Here is a 20,227-nt window from a genome sequence, read left to right on the forward strand (position 1 = left end):
GGCTCTGCAATCTCCTCCCTGGATTCCCAGAGAATCTGAGAATTAATCCCATCCAGCCCAGGGATCTTATCTACATTCAGATCTTCCAAAATTGCTAAAACCTCCACTTTGTCAAACTCAATCCCATCTAATCGCGTAGCCTGTATCTCCGTATTCTCACTAACATTGCCCTTTTCCAATGTGAATACTGACTAAAAGGATTCATTAAGTGCTTCCCCTATGCCCTTGGATTCCATACACAACTTCCCACTACTATCCTTGATTGGCCCTAATCTTACCCTGGTCATTCTTTTATTCCTGATATACCTATAGAAAGCCTTAGGGACTTCCTTGATCCTATTCACCAACAACGTCTCATGGCCTCTCCTGGCTCTTCCCAGCCCTCTCTTGAGATCTTTTCTGGCTAACTTATTACTCTCAAGCCCCCTTACTGAGCCTTCATGGCTCATCCTCCTTCTTCCTCTTGACAAGAGTTTCAACTTCTTTAGTAAACCATGGCTCCCTCTCTCGAGGACTATCTCCCTGCCTGATAGGTATATACTTATCAAGGACCTACAGTAGCTGTTCCTTGAATAAGCTCCACATTTCAAGTGTGTCTATCCCCTGTAGTTTCCTTCTCCATCCTATGCATCCTAAATCTTGCCTAGTCATATCATAATTGCCTTTCCCCAGTTATACCTCCTTCCCTTCGGTATATACTTATCCCTGCCCATTGCTATTGTAAACATAACCGAATTATGGTCAGTATTGACAAAGTGCTCAACTTCCTCCAAATCTAACTCCTGGCTGGGTTCATTCCCCAGTACCAAATCCAACATGGCATTGCCTCTTGTTGGCCTGTCTACATACTGTGTCAGAAAATTCTCCTGCACACATTGAACAAAAACTGATCCATATTAACTACTTGAACTATAGTATTCCCACTCAATGTTGGGGAAGTTAAAGTTCCCCATAACAACTATTCTGTTACTCTCACTCCAATCAAGAATCATCTTTCCTGTCCTTGCCTCTACATTCCTGGAACAATTGAGAAGCCTATAGAAAACTCCCAACAGGGTGATTTCTCCTTTCTTGTTTCTAACCTCAGCCCTTATCTCAGCTGTTGTTATACTACCCTTGATTAACAATGGCAACCATCCCCCCCACCACCACTACCCCCCACCCCCCACGCACCCACTCTTTTACCATTTTCTCTGTTCTTACCGAAACATCTAAATCCCAGAATCTGCAGCAACCATTCCTGTCCCTCCTCTACCCATGTCTCTGAAATGGCCACAACATCGCAGCCCCAGGTACCAGCCCATGCTGCAAGTTCACTCACCTTATTCCGCATGCTCCTGGTGTTGAATTACACACATTTCAAACCAACATCCTGCTTGCCAGTGCTCTCTCACGACCTTAGAAGTCTATCCCTGACCTCAATACCCTCAATCTCCTGTACACTGGAACTACCATTCAGATTCCCATCCCTGTGCAGCTTCAGTTTAAATTCCCCCGCTCCCCCCCACCCCGAAGAGCATTAGCAAATTATGTCCCCAGGATATTGGTACCCCTCTGGTTCAGGTGAAGACCATCCTGTTTGTAGAGGTCCCACCTCCAAACCCTCCAATCCCAGCAGCCATGTGTTTGGCTCTGTTCCCTTCCTGTTCCTTCTTCACTAGCACAAGGCATGGGTAACAAACCAGAGATAACAACTCTGTTGGTTCTAGTTCTAAGCTTCCAGCCTAGCTCCCTGAATTTCTGTCTTAGTTCCCCACCTTTCTTTCTACCTATGTCATTGGTGCCTATGTGGATCATGACTTGGGGCTGCTCTCCCTCCCCCTCAAGGATCCCAAAAACACAATCAGAGACATCATGAACCTTGACATCTGGGAGGCAATACACCCATTGCAAGTCTCTCTCATTCCCACAAAATTCCCTCTAACTATGGAGTTCCCAATGATGAAAGCTTTGCTCATCTTCTCCATTTCCTTCTGAGCAACAGAGATAGACCCTGTGCCAGAGATCTCTGCCTCATTGCTTACCCATGGTAAGTCATTCCCCCCCAATCCCAACAGTATCCAAAACGGCATGCCTGTAGTTGAGGGAACCACCACAGGAGATCCCTGCGCTACCTGCTGGTTCCTTTTCCTACTTCTGAGGGTTACCCATCTACCTTCCTCACATGGCTGTGGAGTAACTACCTCCCTGTAACTCTTCTCAATAAATCCCTCCGCCTCCTGAATGATGCAAAGTTCATCCAGCTCCAGCTCCAGTTTCCTAACACAGTTCTCGAGGAGCTGGATTGGGTGCACTTCCCACAAATAAGGTCAACATGGACACCAGAGATGATCCTTACCTCCCACATTTTGCAGGAGGAACATTTAACTGCCCTAACTTCTAATCCCACTATTCTAAATTCCCAAATAGATGGCTGAAAAAATGAAACACAAAAGAAAACACTTGTCACCTTACCAACTGACGCATAGAACTTTTTTTTTGGTTAGAGGAGGAGGATGGGGGGGAGACACTACCCGAGTAGTGTTTCGAGTAAAGTCACCGCCCAAATATGTAACCCCATGACCCCTCCAACAGCCTCCAGGAACTGAACAATGCCCAACCTGAAAATAAATAATTTAAAGTGTATACTGACGTATCCCGACAGGCTCCGCTGCTCCCTGGTGACCTTGTGACCTCTTTGCCTCCAGGAAATGAACAAGGAAGCAAAGAAAATGGAGAGAGGAAATTGGAAAAGTCATGGGTGTTGGAGATTTGTGGACTGAGATAAATGAGGAGCCAGAATGGAGATTGACGTCTCGAGGAGTGTTGAGATTGGAGTCAGTTGGAGGACAAGTTTGGGGAAGGGCCAATGTAGACAAATCAAATTGGAGACTAGTCGAAGAATTCAGAGATCAGAACACAAAATTCGAAAGGTGAGGGGAAATCCGACCAATCCTGTTACAAGAGAGTAAATGAGTAAATAAACTTTGGTCCAGCAGTCTTCACTTTTCATGAGCTGCTGAATTTCCTGAGATCTGTAAATTCTGCCCACTAGAGTTTTAAATATAAGCCATATATGACCAAAAGTCGTTAGTCCTCTGTCCAATGTTTGTTAAAACTGGATAAAGATTGATGTCTGAATGCAAGCCTTAATTTCACATTCAATAATAGAACTGGTATTGCATAACATGTTCCTATTTAGAACCAAGTAGATCCAAAATATCATTGAGAGCAAACAAAAACTACTCTACTAGAAAACTTTACAATTTTAGCACCTTAGCTTTCTGCAAGAGTTGTCTTGTTTCCCTACAGTAACTGCAGTAGAAGATCAACAGATACATGAGAGAAATGTCATAAATAGTTATTTGCATTGCTTCTCCAAACTTCTGCTAATTATCCATTGAATAGAAATCAGGAGATAATAAAATCCTGTGGAAATTAACCTTCAGAATTTCAAATTCAAATAAGGTAAATAAATTTAATTTACCTTTGGATAACAGGGCTCCCCAAAGAAGTCACATTTTAAGAGAGTTGTATTATCAATTTGGTAACCATATTTTTTGGTGAAATTCTTGATGCTGAAAGTTGGGTTCCCTCGAAGAAAGTCTAGGATTTCTTGAGAAGTGTTACTATTTCCATCACTTTGACTAATGCTCAGAGCTGCACACACAATAGACCACAACATATATATGACGTTCATGTTGGCTACTGCTTTGGATTGATATCTGTAGGAAGCGAAAAAAAAATGACAGCTTCATGTTGATGTGTGAAAAACAATGTTGTGGAAATCTGAATATCAGCATTGTACATGCAGCTAGCTTATAAAAATATACAACCAAGTGTTACATTTGAAAACATCCCATGAGGTTTGGAACTTAACAGAAATAATAATGGTCAGTTCATTGAATTGTATTCAGTATTTCCTACTTAACAAAATAAGTGATCAATCACCACCCAAATTGCAGAATCGCTACAATGTTCAGAAAAGGGTTCAGGGTTCAGAAAAGATATACAAGGATATTGCCAGGGTTGGAGGATTTGAGTTATAGGGTGGGGCTGTACAGGCTGGGGCTTTTTTCCCTTGAGCATCAGAGGCTGAGGGGTGACCTTATAGAGGTTTACAAAATCATGAAGGGCATGGACAAAGTCTTTTCCCAGAGGTTGGGGAGTCCCGAACTAGAGGGCATAGGTTTAGGGTGAGAGGGGAAAGATATAAAAGAGACCTACGGGGCAACTTTTTCAGAAGGTGGTACGTGTATGGAATGAGCTGCCAGAGGAAATGGAGGAGGCTGGTACAATTGCAACATTTAAGAGGCATTTGGATGGATATATGAATAGCAAGGGATTGGAGGGATATGGGCTGGGTGCTGGCAGGTGGGACTAGATTGGGTTGGAATATCTGGTCAGCATGGACGGGTTGGGCCGAAGGGTCTGTTTCCGTGCTGTACATCTCTATGACTCTATGACTCTATGTGGAAACAGGCCATTTGGTCCATCGAATCCACATCAACTCTCTAAAGAGCATCCCATCCAGACCCACCCGATCCCTGTAATCCTGCATTCCCATGGCTATATCAACTTAGCCTGTGCATCTCTGGACAACTTAGCATGGCTAATCCACCTAACCAGCACATCTTTGGATTATGGCAGAAAACCAGAGCATCTGGACAAAGCCCATACTGACAAAGGGAGAATGTGCAAACTCCTATAGACATTTGCCCAAGGTGAGATCAAACCAGGGTCCCTGGCACACTGAGGCAGCAGCACTAACCACTGAGCCACCATGCCACACAAAACATTCTGCCATTTTTTAGGATGACATTAGTCAATTATTTTCTTCATGAAAAAAGTGCATGACTTAGGAACAGAAGTAACTCGTTTAACCCCTCAAGGATGTTCTATTATTCAGTGAGATCATAACTGATGTGTGATCTAACTCCTACATCTTTGCTGTGAATATTTAAATGCTTTTGATTAACAAAAATATTAATTTTAAAATGTACAAGTAGTCATGTTATCAACATCAATTGACATTTACAGAACAGAACGGCGAACTTTCACCACCATTTATACGCAAATATACATCTTATTTTCAGTCTTGTAAGGTCGTTCAATTTTAGATTATACTTCTTAGTCCCAGAATCCCTACCTATCAAAAATAGTTCCCCGTATCTGCCCTATATGTTTCCTGTAATATCTTAAATTTTTGATCAAATCATCCTTTTACTTTTAAGCTCCAAGGAATGAAATCCTCACTCTACAATTTTATAATTTAATGCTCAGAATCCAAGTATTATTCTGGGATATCCACAGTACATTATCTTTAGGATCTATTATCATCATGACATTTAAATCATCTAAACATCTGAACACTCAAATTAATTTGGATCTCACAAACTTATAACATTTCATTCTTTTGAAAGTAACCTGTTCCTTCCTTCTTCATAGCTTTGAGTAATAGCTTAACCTATCAAAATCACTTTGTGATATTGCATTTCCATCCACACAGCCAGGAACACAACCTACCCTTATCTTGTCAGAAAAATTGGTTATAACCTTTGATTCCATTACCTAAGCTGTTAATAAATGCAAATAGATGAGACCCCAAGACAGATACCTCCAAAACCTCCCTCATGACCAGCCAATCAGAGTACAGTCCCTTTATCCCAACTACCACCCTGACAATTTGCTCATCAGGTCAATTTTATAAGCTTCAAATTTGGTCAGCAGTCTCTTTTCAATGATACATTTAGGTGTGTTTGGATGTTCTTATAAATAACATTCATAGGTATTTCCTTGTCGACAACTTTAGGTTACCTCATCAAACATTATAATATAACCTTTCAGGGGTAACCTATTCCCTGAAAATGACAGATTCGGTCACTTTACCTTTAATTGTAGACCTTGGTAATCTGCCCACGATATGGCTGGACTTTTAGTCCAGTTAGTTGGTACTGTGAGTGGTAACAGAATTAAAAGTCTCACCCTATTCCTATCCAGTCCCACAGTCCTGAAGCAATTTAACCTCTGTTGGCTCCTAATTGTCTTGAGATGAGAATTTTCCTCCTCACTATGGAAGAAGTTCTACCTCAGGAAGTTGTCAGCCCATCAGTATTTATGGAAAGACATTATTTCATGAGAGGCATTTCAGAGAAAATTCATTAAGACAATTTAATTTTGATTTAATTTGATTTATTGTAGTCACATGTACCTTAATACAGTGAAAAGCTTTATTTTTAGAGCAGTACAAGGACTAACAGATCATAGATAGAGTACTTGGACAGAGTGAGGCATACATGGTTACAGCTGCACAGGAGATGCACAAAGGAAGATCAACATCAGCAAGGCTAACATTATGTGAAGTTAGAGATTCCATTCAGCAGTCTAATAACAGCAGTAAAGAAGCTGTTCTTGAACCTATTGTTGCGTGAGTTCAAGCTTCTGTATCTTCTACCTGATGGAAGAAGTTATAAGAGAGCATTACTGCAGTGATTGGGGTGGGGGGTGGAGCGGGGGCTTTGATGATGTTGGCAGCCTTTCTGTGGCAATGAGAAGTGTAAATGGGTGGAAGGTTGGCTTATGTTATGTTCTGGGTCATGCACAAAACCTTCTGATCCCCTCTATGTAGGGATTGTCTTTTGAGTGAAAGTTAAACAGATTGAGACTCTACTAATTGGAATTTAAAGGAATGGAACGTGACCTTAATGAAGCATATCAGATTTTTAAGGGGCTTGATAGGCTACTGCTAAGAGAACCTTCCCCTCATAGAAGTCTACAATCAGAGTCCATAGTCTCAGACTAAAGGGGTTCCAATTTAAATCTGAGATGTGGAGAAATTGCTGATCTCACAGGTTTGTAAGGGTTCTTGCCACAGAGATCTGTGGTGCCAGAGCCCTTGAGCATATTTAAGGCTGAGATAGATAGATACTTGACCAATAGGTGATTCAAGGGATATGGGGAAAGGACAGAAAAGTGTACGTGAGGAATGCTGGATCATGATCCTACTGAACAGAGAGCAGGCTAATTCTATTCTTATGGTCTTACACTTGACTTGCCAGTTCTCTAGTCTGAGCTGTGCCGCTTGGAGTGGTGATCACAAATGGGACTGCATCAAGTCACTAATAATGGTTCCCACAGGAGCTGGATGAATAATCACTGAAACCAACTTCGCAGATCTGTGTGGGGAATGCAGGGGGTATGAGGGAGTGAAGAAAATCAAGGATAATGAGAGGGGAGGGGAAATGCAAATAAATCTTTGGAGCTTAGGGAGTGACCTCTGTTGGAAATAGGACCTTGTAAAGGTCACTGTCCTTTCCCACCCAAACCCTGCACTGTGTTTCTTGCATGGTTTCTGACCAGGCCATCATCTACTTCTCACAGAAGGCCAGAACTTGTGGTTAAATGCCAGTAACTTTGCCCACTAACATCACCATACTCACCTCTCACTTAGTGCCCTGGAGCATGTTAAATTCTGCCCCAGATGTGAAATTTAATGATTACATAAGTTATTGATTTATTTCTCTCACCTTCCTTGAATAATAAGTAACATGCACAGTTTCTTAATCAAATGACTGTTAATGCATCAACAATATTCTCACTTGCTTGGTTAAAAGGAGTACAATGGAAAACATTAGCACATAGCCATTTATTACTCATCAGTATCAATGTCATCTTCATTAATGTGATTTTATTTACATTAATTTTGGTGATTTCCTCTCTCTGATTCAATATTAATTTCCTGAGAATACCTGGCATGTTGATCTCTTTATCATTTGTAAATGCTGATCCAATGTAATTATTCAGTCGGCCGATTCACTATTTTCTTATTTTCATTGACAACATCATAGGAATAGCAGTAGACCATTTGGCATGGTGGCTCAGTGGTTTGCACTGCTGTCTCACAGTACCAGGGACCTGGGTTTGATTCCAGCCTTAAGCAACTGTCTGTGTGGAGTTTGCATGTTCTCTGTGTGTCTGTGTGGATTTCCTCTGGTTTCCTTCCACAGCCCAAAGATCTGCAGGTTAGGGTGGATTGGCCATGTCAAATTGCTCATAGTGTGCAGTTTTAAGTGGATTAGCCACGGAAAGTATAGAGTGGAGGTGGTGGGTCAGTGTGGGATGCTCTTTGAAGTGTTGGTGTGGTCATAATGAGCCAAATGACCTGCATCCATGCTATTGGAATTCAATGAATTCAACACTATTCAGCCTGTCTAATTTGTTCTGCCATTGAGCATAATTATGGCTGATCAGCCTTTATTCAAGCCTTTATTCCCATAACCCTTTACACCATTGATAATCAATCACTTATCAATCTCAACTTCAAAATATATTTAAAGACTGAGCTTGCATAACCTTTTCTGATAGCTTCACTACTCTTTGAGTTAAAAAAAAATACCTTTATCAATTGTCAAGGGTCCACATTGCTTCAGACTACTATAGGTTTCCTGGTAACCATTTTCCAAGATGAAGCCTAGAGTAGACAGGTTGTTTTAGGAGTCACCATAACTGCTGATATGAGACTGAGCATGCTTGCCTGACGGAAGACACTGGCATTGGAACATCTATCCAATATTGCAGGATTTTATGGAAGCATCATGGAAGGCAATTCATTTGGGATTTGAGATGACTGCTAGACAATGTACATGTTCCTGATGCATTCAGAAGGACAGTTATTACTGTTGCTCTGCAGATCTTGAGGCCGTTGTAATCAAACATTCTTTTCTTCTGTCAGCCAAAGGCACACTGGAGGCAATGTCTGTCTTCCATGAAAGGTATGAGAATTGAGCCACATTATCCACTGTGGATACTGATAGTTGAGAGACAATTCTATTTAGATTAGATTACTTACAGTGTGGAAACAGGCCCTTCGGCCCAACAAGTCCACACCGACCCGCCGAAGCGCAACCCATCCATACCCGTACATTTACCCCTTACCTAACACTATGGGCAATTTAGCATGGCCAATTCACCTGACCCGCACATCTTTGAAGTGTGGGAGGAAACCGGAGCACCCGGAGGAAACCCACGCAGACATGGGGAGAACGTGCAAACTCTACACAGTCAGTCGCCTGAGTCGGGAATTGAACCCAGGTCTCTGTTGCTGTGAGGCAGCAGTGCTAACCACTGTGCCACTGTGCCGCCCATAAATGTTGTGCAGCATGAGTATGTTAGTTGAGGATCTTTCTTTTCCCCATGTTTAAGGCTAAGGCCAATTTTCTCATACTTTCACAAATACATCAGCAACTGCAGCTGACCTAGCCTTTGAGCAAGGAAACTGATAACTATTGTCTGAGTACTGGAATTTGCTGACAGAGATTAAGCTGGTCTTTGTTCTGATCTGAAGTGATGCTGATTGAACAGTTCTTGTTTGTACTGGAGAAAAGCTGTATTCCAATTGGAATCTTCCTGGATGTAGGGTGGACTGTTGTAGTAAGGAAGATGGAGAAGTGACTACTTGTTCCCAGTTTGCACATGTATCTGATCCATTGGTGAGCATTACAGTTTGCATATCTCAGGCTTGTCTTGCTGTGAAGAACAAATCCATCATGCTTCTTGATGGACTGAATTTGCATTGTGACTCTGAAAGGAGTTCTTTAGCCTCAGGGAGGAAACAATGGGGGATGAGTTTTGCAATTACCTTCTCTGTGGTGGACAGTAAAAAGACCCCTCTGTAACTACCATTTTCAGTCTAACTTTCTTCCTTGAAAATTGTCACACTTAAGGCATCTTGGAGATCCCCAGCATGCTCTCTTCCTTTCAGAAGAAGGAAGGAGAGGAGGTCATATCTTTGTACCAAGAGTGTTGTACTGTCATGTTTCAGCATTTTGACATCTATACTTGGGCACTAGTTAATTCTCAACAGTCAAATAGTCTTTTTGACTTAGTATGGTTGTTCTGATGTGAAGGTAACATGATGCAGGAGATAATTGAGAGTATTCACAGCAAGAACATCCTTGAAGTGCTCCTTCCAAGAAGTGTTGATTGTTTTCTTGTTCTTATACAGTCATAAAGTCATAGAAAAGTACAGCACAGAAACAGACCCTTTGGTCCAACTTGTCCAAGCTGACCAGATATTCTAAAATAATCTAGTCACATTTGCCAGGACTTGGCCCATATCTCTCTCTAACCCTCTAATTTATATACCCACCCAAATGCCTTTCAAATGCTACAATTGCACCACTTCCTCTGGCAGCTCATTCCATACATGCACTGCGTGAAAACATTGCCCCTCAGGTCCCTTTTATATCTTTCCCCTCTCACCTTAAACCTATGCACTCTAGTTCTGGACTAACTCACCCCAGGGAAAAGACTTTGTCTATTTATCCTATCCGTGCCCCTCATGATTTTATAAGCCTTTATAAGATAACCCCATAACCTCCGACGCTCCGGGGAAACAGCTCCTGCCTATTCAGCCTCTCCCTATAGCTCAAATCCTCCAACCCTGGCAACATCCTTGTAAATCTTTTCTGAACCCTTTCAAGTTTCACAACATCCTTCCAATAGTTTGATGAATACCATTCTGTAATTAGATCTCAGTGGGGTGGATCATTGGATGCTTTGGCCATAAGTCTTCCAAATTTGCCTCCAAACCACTCACCATTCAGACTTTGAAATATTTTCAATTCCTTTATGTGGCTGGGTCAAAATCTAAAAACTTCTCTAATGGCATTGTGGGTGTACCTACATCAAATGGACTGCAGCGATTCAAGACAACATCTCATCTTCTCAAAGGCAATTAGGGGTGCACATTAAACATTGGCCCACCAAGCCATGCATGGGCAATGTCGGTGCATCAGTAAAAAAGGTGAGGCTGAAGAATTTGCAACAAATTTCAACCAGAAGTGCTGAGATGTGGTCCATCTTCCCCAGCATCCGAGATAATGTAGGTTCAGCCAATTTGATTCACTCCACATGATATCAAGAAATGGTTGGAGGCACAGGAAGCAACTTTTGTGTTTCCCTTTGTTTTTCAACATTCACTGTGTTTGGCCAGCCATAGGATTAAGGTTCTCTCCCAACTGACCAATTCAACATCCAACCAGCTACCAACCCCTGAGCATAATGCCATCTGGGTGCTAGTTCATCTGTAATTAATCTACATTATCCTTCTAGGTCAGTTTACTACAGCAAACATTAGTATTCTGTTCTCTCCTTTTTTCATGCAACAAGCTGCTGTTCAAAGTTCAAACTTCAAATCTCAATTACAACTCACAGTTCCAAACCAAAATTGAAAAAAATAAAAGAAAAGTAAAATAAAAGATGGTCTCAACAATAACGTCAGAAGTAGGGATGTTTGCTGATGCTTGTGTAATGCCCAGTACCATTTGTGACTCCTTCAGCTACTGAAAATGCCCATGTCTAAATGCAGCAAGATATGCAATGATATCCAGTCTTGGGCTGATAAGTGGCAAGTGACATTTGTACCACACAAGTGCCAGGCAAAAACCATTTTCCACAAAAGAGAATCTTACCATCAATATTCAATGGCATTCAAATCACTGAATCTCGCACTATTTACATTCTGGAGATACCATTGGTCCAGTTCGGTTTTTAATCAATCAGACAAATGAGGCAACATGAACAGGTCAAAGGCTGGGAATTCTGCCACAAGTAACTCACCCTTCGTCTCCTCAAAGCCGGTTTGCTAATTACAAAGCACCATTCAGGAGGGTTCCCCACTTCCCCAAATCAGTGTAAACCCAACAACACTCAAGAAGCTCAGCTCCAATACAAAGCATCATGCATAAGTGGAAACACGTTTAACACCTTCCACATTTACCGTCTTCATCACCAAAGCAAAGTAACAAAAGTGTGAATTATCTACAACATTCACTGCAATAACTCACTGAGACCTTTTCAACAGTACCTTCCAAACTCCTAACCTCTATCATCTAGAAGGACAAGGCCAACAAATGCATGAGATAGTCACCATCAGAAAGTTCTCCATCAACTTGGAAATATATTACCATGTTGTTGGAATAAAACCTTGGAACTTGCTACCTAATGGCACTGTATGTTAACCTGCAAGAGCCCAGCATATCAGTGCAATAAAAAGGCTGAAGCATTCTCAACAATCTTCAGTGAGAAAAGCCCAAGTTCCCTTGGCCTCCTCCCGTGGTCTCCAGCATCGTAGAAGCCACTCTTCAGCCAGGACAATCCACTTCATGTGATATCAAGGAACAGTTATTTTAAAGGCCCTGACAATACTCCGATAATAACACTGAACACTTGACTTCCAGAACTTGCCATATCCTCAGTCAAGCTGTTCCAGTAAAGCTACAATACTGACATCTACCTGACAATGTGGAAAATTATCTAACCATGTTCTGTGCATAAAAACAGGACAAATCCAACTCAACCAGTTATCAACCTATCAGTCTACTCTTGATCATCAGTAAAGTGATAGAAGTTATGTCATCAACACTGCTATCAAAGCAGCACCTGCTCAGCTTACTGACACCCAGTTAGGGTTCCTCCAAGGCCATCTAGTTCCTGACTTCATTACAGCATTACAACATTGGCAAAAGAGCTGAACCTCAGAGATGAGAGTGACGGCCCTTGACATCAATGGTGTATTTGACCAAGAATAGCATCAAGGCGTCCCAGTAAAACTGGAATCATAAGTCCTGTCCTGATATGCCCCACAAAAATGTGGCACCTCACATTTGTCTATATGAATGCTACCACTCCTCCGCCCATTGGCCCATTTGATCGACATCCCATTGTACTCTGAGGCAGCCTTCTTCACTGTTCACTACATCACAATTTTGGTGCCATCTGCAAACTGATTAAGGATATGTCCTGATATTCTAAGGTGAGGCCCTGAAAGACTGGAGAATAGCCACTATTGTTTGTTTAAGAAGGGCAACCAGGATAGTCTAGGGCATTAATCTTTGACCCAACAAGTCCACATCGACCCTCCAAAAAGCAACCCACCCAGGCCGATTCCCCTACGTTTACCCCTTCACCTAACACTACGGGCAATTTATTATGGCCAATTCACCTAACCTGCTTGTTTTTGGACTGTGAAAGGAAACCGGAGCACTCAGAGGAAACCCACACAGACATGGGGAGAAAGTGCAAACTCCACACAGACATGCCTGAGGTGGGAATTGAACTCAGGTCTCTGGCACTGTGAGGCAGCAGTGCTAACCATTAGGCCACCCATGGAAGGGCAGGGAAGGGTGTGTCTTACAAAATTAGTTGGGTTGTTTTGAAGAGGTGACAAAAAATGATTGATAAGAGCTGAGTGGTAGATTTGTCTACATGAATTTTAACAGGGCTTTTGAGATAATCACCTGACATAAAAGATGAAGTCACAAGGGATTCACTGTGAGCTGGTAAGATGGATACAAAACTGGCTTAGTCATAGAAGACAAGAGTATCAGTGGAAGGGTGCTTTTCAGATTGGATATCTGTGAATAGAGGAATCCCACAGGCATCAATGCTGTTGTTGAAACATATATATATATATCTCAATGATTTAGAGGAGAATGGAGGTAGCCTGATTACTAAGATTGCAGGTAACACAAAGCTGAAGGAAGCTTAGGACATTGAGGAGGATTGTCAGACGATAAAACAGAACATAGATAGACTAGAAATTTGGAAGAAAAATGGCAGGTGGAGTTTAATCTGAACTAATTCAAGGCAACATACTTTGTTACATCAAATCAAGGATGAAAGTATACCATCCTTCATTTGATGATTGTTAATGCAGAGTTTATGCTCAAAACATCGATTCCTCTGCTCCCCAGATGCTGCCTGACCAGCTGTGCTTTTCCAGTCCCACATTCAAACAGGAACATGCTGGCCCTGAACCCTCATAAACCCACTTCTGAAAGCCTCCCACAAACCAAATGTCCCTTTGCCAGCAAACAGCCTCTGCCAATCAACTTTTGAAAGTTCCTATCTAAGACCATCAAAATTGGCCTTGCAACAATTAAGAACTTTGATTTGTGATTCAGACCTATTCTTTTCCAATGCCATCTTAAAACAATTGGAATTATAGTACCTGGTCCCAAAAAGTACTTCCTTACTAACACTACTGTCACTTGCCCTTTCTTATTACCCAAGACGAGGCCAAGCTTTGCTTTTTCTCTACTAGAGCCACTGACTTACTGCAAGAGAAATCCTTCTTGAACACAATTAACAAATTCCTCTGTATCCAAGCCCTTAACATGATGGTAATCCCAGTCAATGTTAAGACTGCCATAGCGTTAAGTGCTTGGACGTAGAGAAAGTTGCTAAGTGTGTTCAGTCTTGTCTCAGTACTGCCATGATCTTTTCCCTAATCAAAAACACAACTCCCCCTCCTCTCTTGCCTCATCTTCTCTCCTCCCTATAGCATCTGTACCCAGAAACACTGATGGACAATCCTGTCCTTCTGTCAGCCATGTTTCTGTAATAGTTACAATATTCCAGTTCCATATACCCAACCATGCTCTGAGTCCATTTGTTTTACCGGTTAGACATCTTGTATCGAAATGAATGCAGTTGAACTAAGGCTTCCATGGCTTTCTGCTATGGTCTTGTCTGCCATGTCTCCTACTGAGATTACCAACACGTCCTTTACTATTTAACTTGCCCTCATTAATCTCATACTGTACTCAACCTTCACTTTTGTCTCCCTACTGCTTTACATCCCAGCCCCCATGACAGACTGGTTTAAACCCTCCCAAGTGGCACTAGCAAATCTCTGAGTCAGGATATTGGTCCCCCTCCAGTTAAGATCACCTCTGTCCCAATTATCCAAGTATCTCAATCCTTGCCCTTGCACCAGCTCTCAAGCCATACATTCGTCTGTCAAATCTTTCTATTCCTATTCTTGCTAACACATGGCACCGGAAGTAGTCCAGAAATTATTACCCTTGAGTTCCTGCATTTTTACCTAACTCGTTATAATCACTCTTCAGGACCTCATCCTTTTTCCTCCTAATGTCATTAATATCAATATGTATAATGACCTCTGAGGGAGGTTGGAAAACGTTGTTTTCACTTGAATATTGGAGGCTGAGGGGTGACCTGAAAGAAGTTTACAAAATTATGAGAAGCATCGATGGAATGGATAGTCAGAGTCTTTCTCCCAGGATAGTAGTGCCAATTACTAGGTGACATGAGTTTAAAGTAAAAAGGAATGAGTTTAAAGGAAATATGAGAGGCAGGTTTTGTTTTTTACACAGAATGTGGCAAGTGCCTGGAATATGCTGTCATAGAAAGTGTTGTAAACAATGCAATAGGAACATTTAAGAGGTGTCTTGACACATATATAAATAGGCAGGGAATAAATGGATACGGACCAAGTTTTTCATTGAGAAAGGTTTTCATTGAGAAAGGCTTCATGTTTTGGAGCAGTCTTGGCAGGTTGAAGGGTCTATTCCTCTACCGTACTATTCTTTGTTCTTCTTTGTCATTGGGTTAAAGTTCTGGAAATCTCTCCCGAATGGCATTGTGAGTCTACCTATTGCACATGAACTGCTGAATTTCAAGAAGGCAGCTCACCACCACTTTCTCAGTAGCAAACATCGATGGCAATAAATGCAGGCCTGGTCACAAGTGAAAATGCAACTCTACTCTCCTTCAGAATGGACGCAAGCTCTGTCATGTTTACTCCTATAGAGCATCATACTTTGTCATTGAAACTTGTTAACCAGATTTTGTTTTTTTCATATTTCTCCATGAAACTTTATTCAAAAAGAATCAAGGAAACAGGCAAAGAGTACATTAAAAATACAGAAAATCTTACCTGTTCAAGTTACAGAAAGTAACAGCAGGAAATTCAATGTGCTTGACATATTTTATTGTAACAGATGTGGATGTTGGCCAGCTGAAGTAACGAATAAAACACTGGGTGATTTGCGAAAAGACCATAATTACACAGCCAAGAACGACGGCCATCCAGAAAATCCTGCGAATTCCGGGTTTGCCTTGCAGTGCATTTTGTAAACCATGAAGAGACGTTGATGTTGCAAACTCGTGATTGAGATGTTGAATGTTCTGCATGGATGGTGACATTCTTTTAAATAAAATAGACCAAATCTTTTTCAATATGCCTAAAATGATACAAACAAAAGATAACAATCATGGTTTCTTTCCAAACTTAAATGAACTCATCAATTCTGTTGACACAAGTGAAGAGAAGGTTTCTAAATAATAAAAAAAGTGCACAGTCAAAGAATGTGGTGCTGGAAAAGCACGGTCAGTCACGCAGCATCTGAGGAGTAGGAGAGTTGATGTTTCAAGCATAAGCCCTTCATCAGGAATGCCCAAAGAGGCTGAGAGATAAATTGGAGGGGTGAGGCTGGGGAAAGGTAACTGTGAATGTAGCTGCGATAGATGATAGTGGGGGGTGATTGTGATAGGTCAGAGAGGAGAGTCAAGTGGATAGGTGGGAAGGAAGATGGACAGGTAAGACAAGTCAAGAGAGCAGTACCTAGTTGGAAGCTTTGATCTACGATAAGGTGGGAGGAGGGGAAATGAGGAAACTGGTGAAATCCACATTGATCCCGTGTGGTTGGAGGGTTCCAAAACAGAAGATGAAGCATTCTTCCTCCAGGCATCGGGTGGCCAGAGTTTGGCAGTGCAAGAGGCCCAAGACTCGCATGTGCTTGGCAGATTGGGAGGTGGAGTTAAAGTGTTCAGCCACAGGATGGTGGGGCTGTTTAGTGTATGCGTCACAGAGGTATGCTGTGAAACATTCTGCAAGTTGGCATCCTGTCTCCCAATGTAGAGGAGACCTGATCAGACACAGTATATGATGTGTGTGGAAGTACAGGTAAATCTCTGTGAAAGGATCCTTTTGGGCCTTGGACAGAGTTGAGGAGCACGTTTTGCAGGTTTTGCACTTGTTGCAGTGGCAGGGGAAGGTGCTGGGAGTGGAAGTTGGGTTGGTGGGGAGGTTGGATCTAACAAGGGAGTCATGGAGGAATAGTCCCTCTGGGCTGCAGATAGGGGTGGGGAGGGAAATATATCCCTGGTGATGGGGTGTGTTTGTAGGTGGTAGAAATGACAGAGGATGATGTATTGCATCTGGAAGTTGGTGGGATGGAAAATGAGGACCAAGAGCGTTCTGCCCTTGTTGCGATTGTAGAGGTAGAGTTCAAGGGTGGAGATGTGGGGCATAGAGGAGATGCGCTGGAGGCCATCGCCGACCATGTGGGAGGGGAAATTGCGGTGTTTGAAGAATGAGACCATCTGCGATGTTCTGTGATGGAATTGGTCTTCCTGGTGTAGATGCGACGGAGGTGGAGGAATTGGGAATAAGGGATGGCGTCTTTACAGAAGGCAGAGTCGGAGGAGGTGTAGTCCAGGTAGCTGTGGAAGTTTGTGCATTATAATAAATGTCCGCGTTGAGTCGGTCACCAGAGATGGAGATGGAGACATCCAGGAAGGGGAGAGAGGTGTCTGAGATGCTCCAGGTGAACTAGAGGTCGGGTGGAAGCTGTTCGTGAAGTTGATGAATTGTTCATACGGGGGCATGAGGTGGCGCTGATACAGTCATCGATGTAGCTGAGGAAAAGTTGGGGAATAGTACTATTGCTTTGGCCTGGAAGAAGTGGGAGGATTTGAAAGAGAAATTGTAGAGGGTGAGAGCAGTTCAGCCAATCAAATGAGTACACATGCACTAAACAACCCCACTGCCCTGTGGCTGAACACTTTAACTCCTCTTTTCATTCCACCAAGTACATGCAAGTTCTGGGCCTCCTCCACTGCCAAACACTCCCCACCCAACACCTGGATGAAGAATGCCTCATCTTACACCTTGGAACCCTCCGAACACATAGGATCAATGTGGATTTCACCAGTTTACTCATTTCCCCTCCCCACCTTATCCCAGATCCAAGCTTCCAACTTGGCACAGCCCTCTTGAACTGTCCTACCTGTCCATCTTCTTTCTTATTTATCAGCTCCATCTTCCCCTCTGTACGATCCCACCTTCATCTACCTATCACACTCCCAGCTACCTTCCTACCAGCACTACCCCCCCCCCTCCCCCTCCCCCCCTCCCACCACTTCATTCCTGATAAAGGGCTTGTGCTTAAAATGTCACTTTCCCTGCTCCTTGGATGCTGCCTGACCGGCTGTGCTTTTCCAGCACCACCATCTTCGACTCTGATCTCCAGCACCAGCACTTTTCTCCTAATTAAAAAAAAGTGCAATTTGCACTGAGTGACAGTATTACCTTACTTCTTTAGAATCATGGAATTTTACAGTACAGAAGGCCATTGCACCCATCTTGACTGTATTGGCTCCTGAAAGATTTACCCAGCCTAACACATTTTGTAACCATATCTCCATAGCCCTATAAATTCATCACTTTTAAATATATATCTAGCTCTCTGTGAAACCACCTACTCTCAGACAGCATGGTCCAAATCCTCACAACTCTCTGAGTAATGAGATTTCTCCTCATCCCATTCCTAACTCTTTTGCTGACAATCTTGAAATTGTGATTCTTAATTACTGATATACCGATCCACGAAAATAGACTATCCGTCTTTATCCTGTCAAAACTGTTCATAAATTTGAACATCTCAATAAGCTCACCTCTTAATTTTCTCTACTTCAAGGAAAATAAGCCCAATTTCTTTAATTTTGCCTTGTATCTGAAATCCTTCATTCCTGATATCATTCTAGTAAGTCTTCTTTGCACACTCTCCATGACTTTAAAATACTCCCTTAAATAAAAGGTACTTAGAACTGAACACAGTACTCCAAATGTGGTCTGATCAATGACTTGTACAGCTGTATTTTCACTTCAAAGGCATTATTATCTATTCCCCTATTTATAAACCTAACAATCATATCAGTTATCTGAACAACTGCTTCAATACCTGGCCACTTTCAGAGAACCCCAGGATCCACCTGCTCCTGTACTCAATTCAGAGTTGTACTATTGAGTCCACTTGTTACTTCTACCAAAATACATTATCTCATATTTCTTTATGTTGACATTCACCTGACATGTGTCTGCCAGTTTGGCCAACTTGTCAAAGTCCCTCAAAAGTTGCTCAGCTTCATCCTCACAATTCACTACTCTCCCTCGCTTAGTATTATCTGCAAACTTAGAGATTCTTTCCCTCCATATCCATCTTCAAATCATTTATATAAATCAGAAAAAGCAAGAGTCCCTATATTAATCCCTGGGGGAACACTAATTTCATCTTATCTCCAATCTGAGAAATATAACCTCTGTTTCTATCTTTTAGCCAACTTCTAATCCAAACTGCAAGGACCCAACAATCCCAAACATTTCTAATTTGTCATATGGCACCATATCAAATGCTTTCTGAAAGCCCAAATAAAGACCACCCATAACTACCCTTATTCATTGCCCGTGTCACCTTAAAGAACTCAGTTAAATTTGCCAGATATGACCTCCCCTTGATAAATTCATGTTGGATGTCCAGTATTAACTTATTTTCTCCAAATGTATATTTACCTTATCCCATATTGTGGCCTCCATCAGTTTTCCCCCAATCAACATCAAGCTGATAAGACTATAGTTTCTTGGGTTATCTTTTGCCTCTTTCTTAAACAACGGTGTCACATTTGCAAGCCTTCAGTCCCCTGGGACTAATCCTGTTTTCAGAGGCCTGGAAAATTTGCATTAACAGCGTCCTTACCTCCCTCAGCGATCTAAGATGAATTCTATCCAGGCCTGGTGACCTCTCTACCTGGAGTACAGTCAGCCTTTCAGCATCTATCATGGCATAAATGATGCACCTGCCTCTAATACTGTAGACACAAACATTTTGAAGTCGTTATTTTCAATTTTCCCTATTCAACTTTTTTATCTACATCTTCCTCTCAAAGGAAGGGATTGATCTTTGACTTGAACTGGAAATTTGGATGAGTGATGTACACACCCATTGCCAGCTTTAAGACAATTTCAGGTTCAGGCCCTAGTTGATTTATGCCAGTAACTTGTGGGTGTAAAACAAGCTAGGACATTGTAGCAGGTCAAGAAATCAGTTGGCTACTGCTCTTAGTCAGCTAACTGGTTGGTCAAATGTAGTGTAGGAAATGGTCAAAACATCCAAGATGATGACTTTTGCCAGCTCACAGTAGACCTGAGTATTTTTGTGTATTTCTGCATCTTTTGGTCACATAGAAAGAAGAAAATGATACTTCTTCTATTTTGTTCTGTGGCCTTGATTGACTCTTTCAAGGGCAGATGGCATAAGTTGACAGAGAAAGTGGGCTCATCACAGATTTTATAATATAGAAACCTCCCAGTGTGGAAACAGGC

General features: G+C 42.0%; 1 protein-coding gene across 1 annotated transcript in view; it reads right to left on the minus strand.

Moving 5' to 3' along the window:
- Window positions 1-15,990, minus strand: part of LOC132833272 (acid-sensing ion channel 5-like) — a 229,085-nt gene extending 213,095 nt beyond the window's left edge. The window contains exons 1-2 of the mRNA XM_060851434.1: window positions 15,722-15,990; window positions 3,467-3,704 (exon numbers count right to left, since the gene is read on the minus strand). Of these exons, the coding sequence (XP_060707417.1) occupies window positions 3,467-3,704; window positions 15,722-15,990 (507 nt within the window). The remainder of the gene's footprint in view (window positions 1-3,466; window positions 3,705-15,721) is intronic.
- Between the last annotated feature and the right edge of the window lie 4,237 nt (window positions 15,991-20,227).

Source organism: Hemiscyllium ocellatum, chromosome 36 (genome assembly GCF_020745735.1).
Source record: "Hemiscyllium ocellatum isolate sHemOce1 chromosome 36, sHemOce1.pat.X.cur, whole genome shotgun sequence".
NCBI lineage: Eukaryota > Metazoa > Chordata > Chondrichthyes > Orectolobiformes > Hemiscylliidae > Hemiscyllium > Hemiscyllium ocellatum.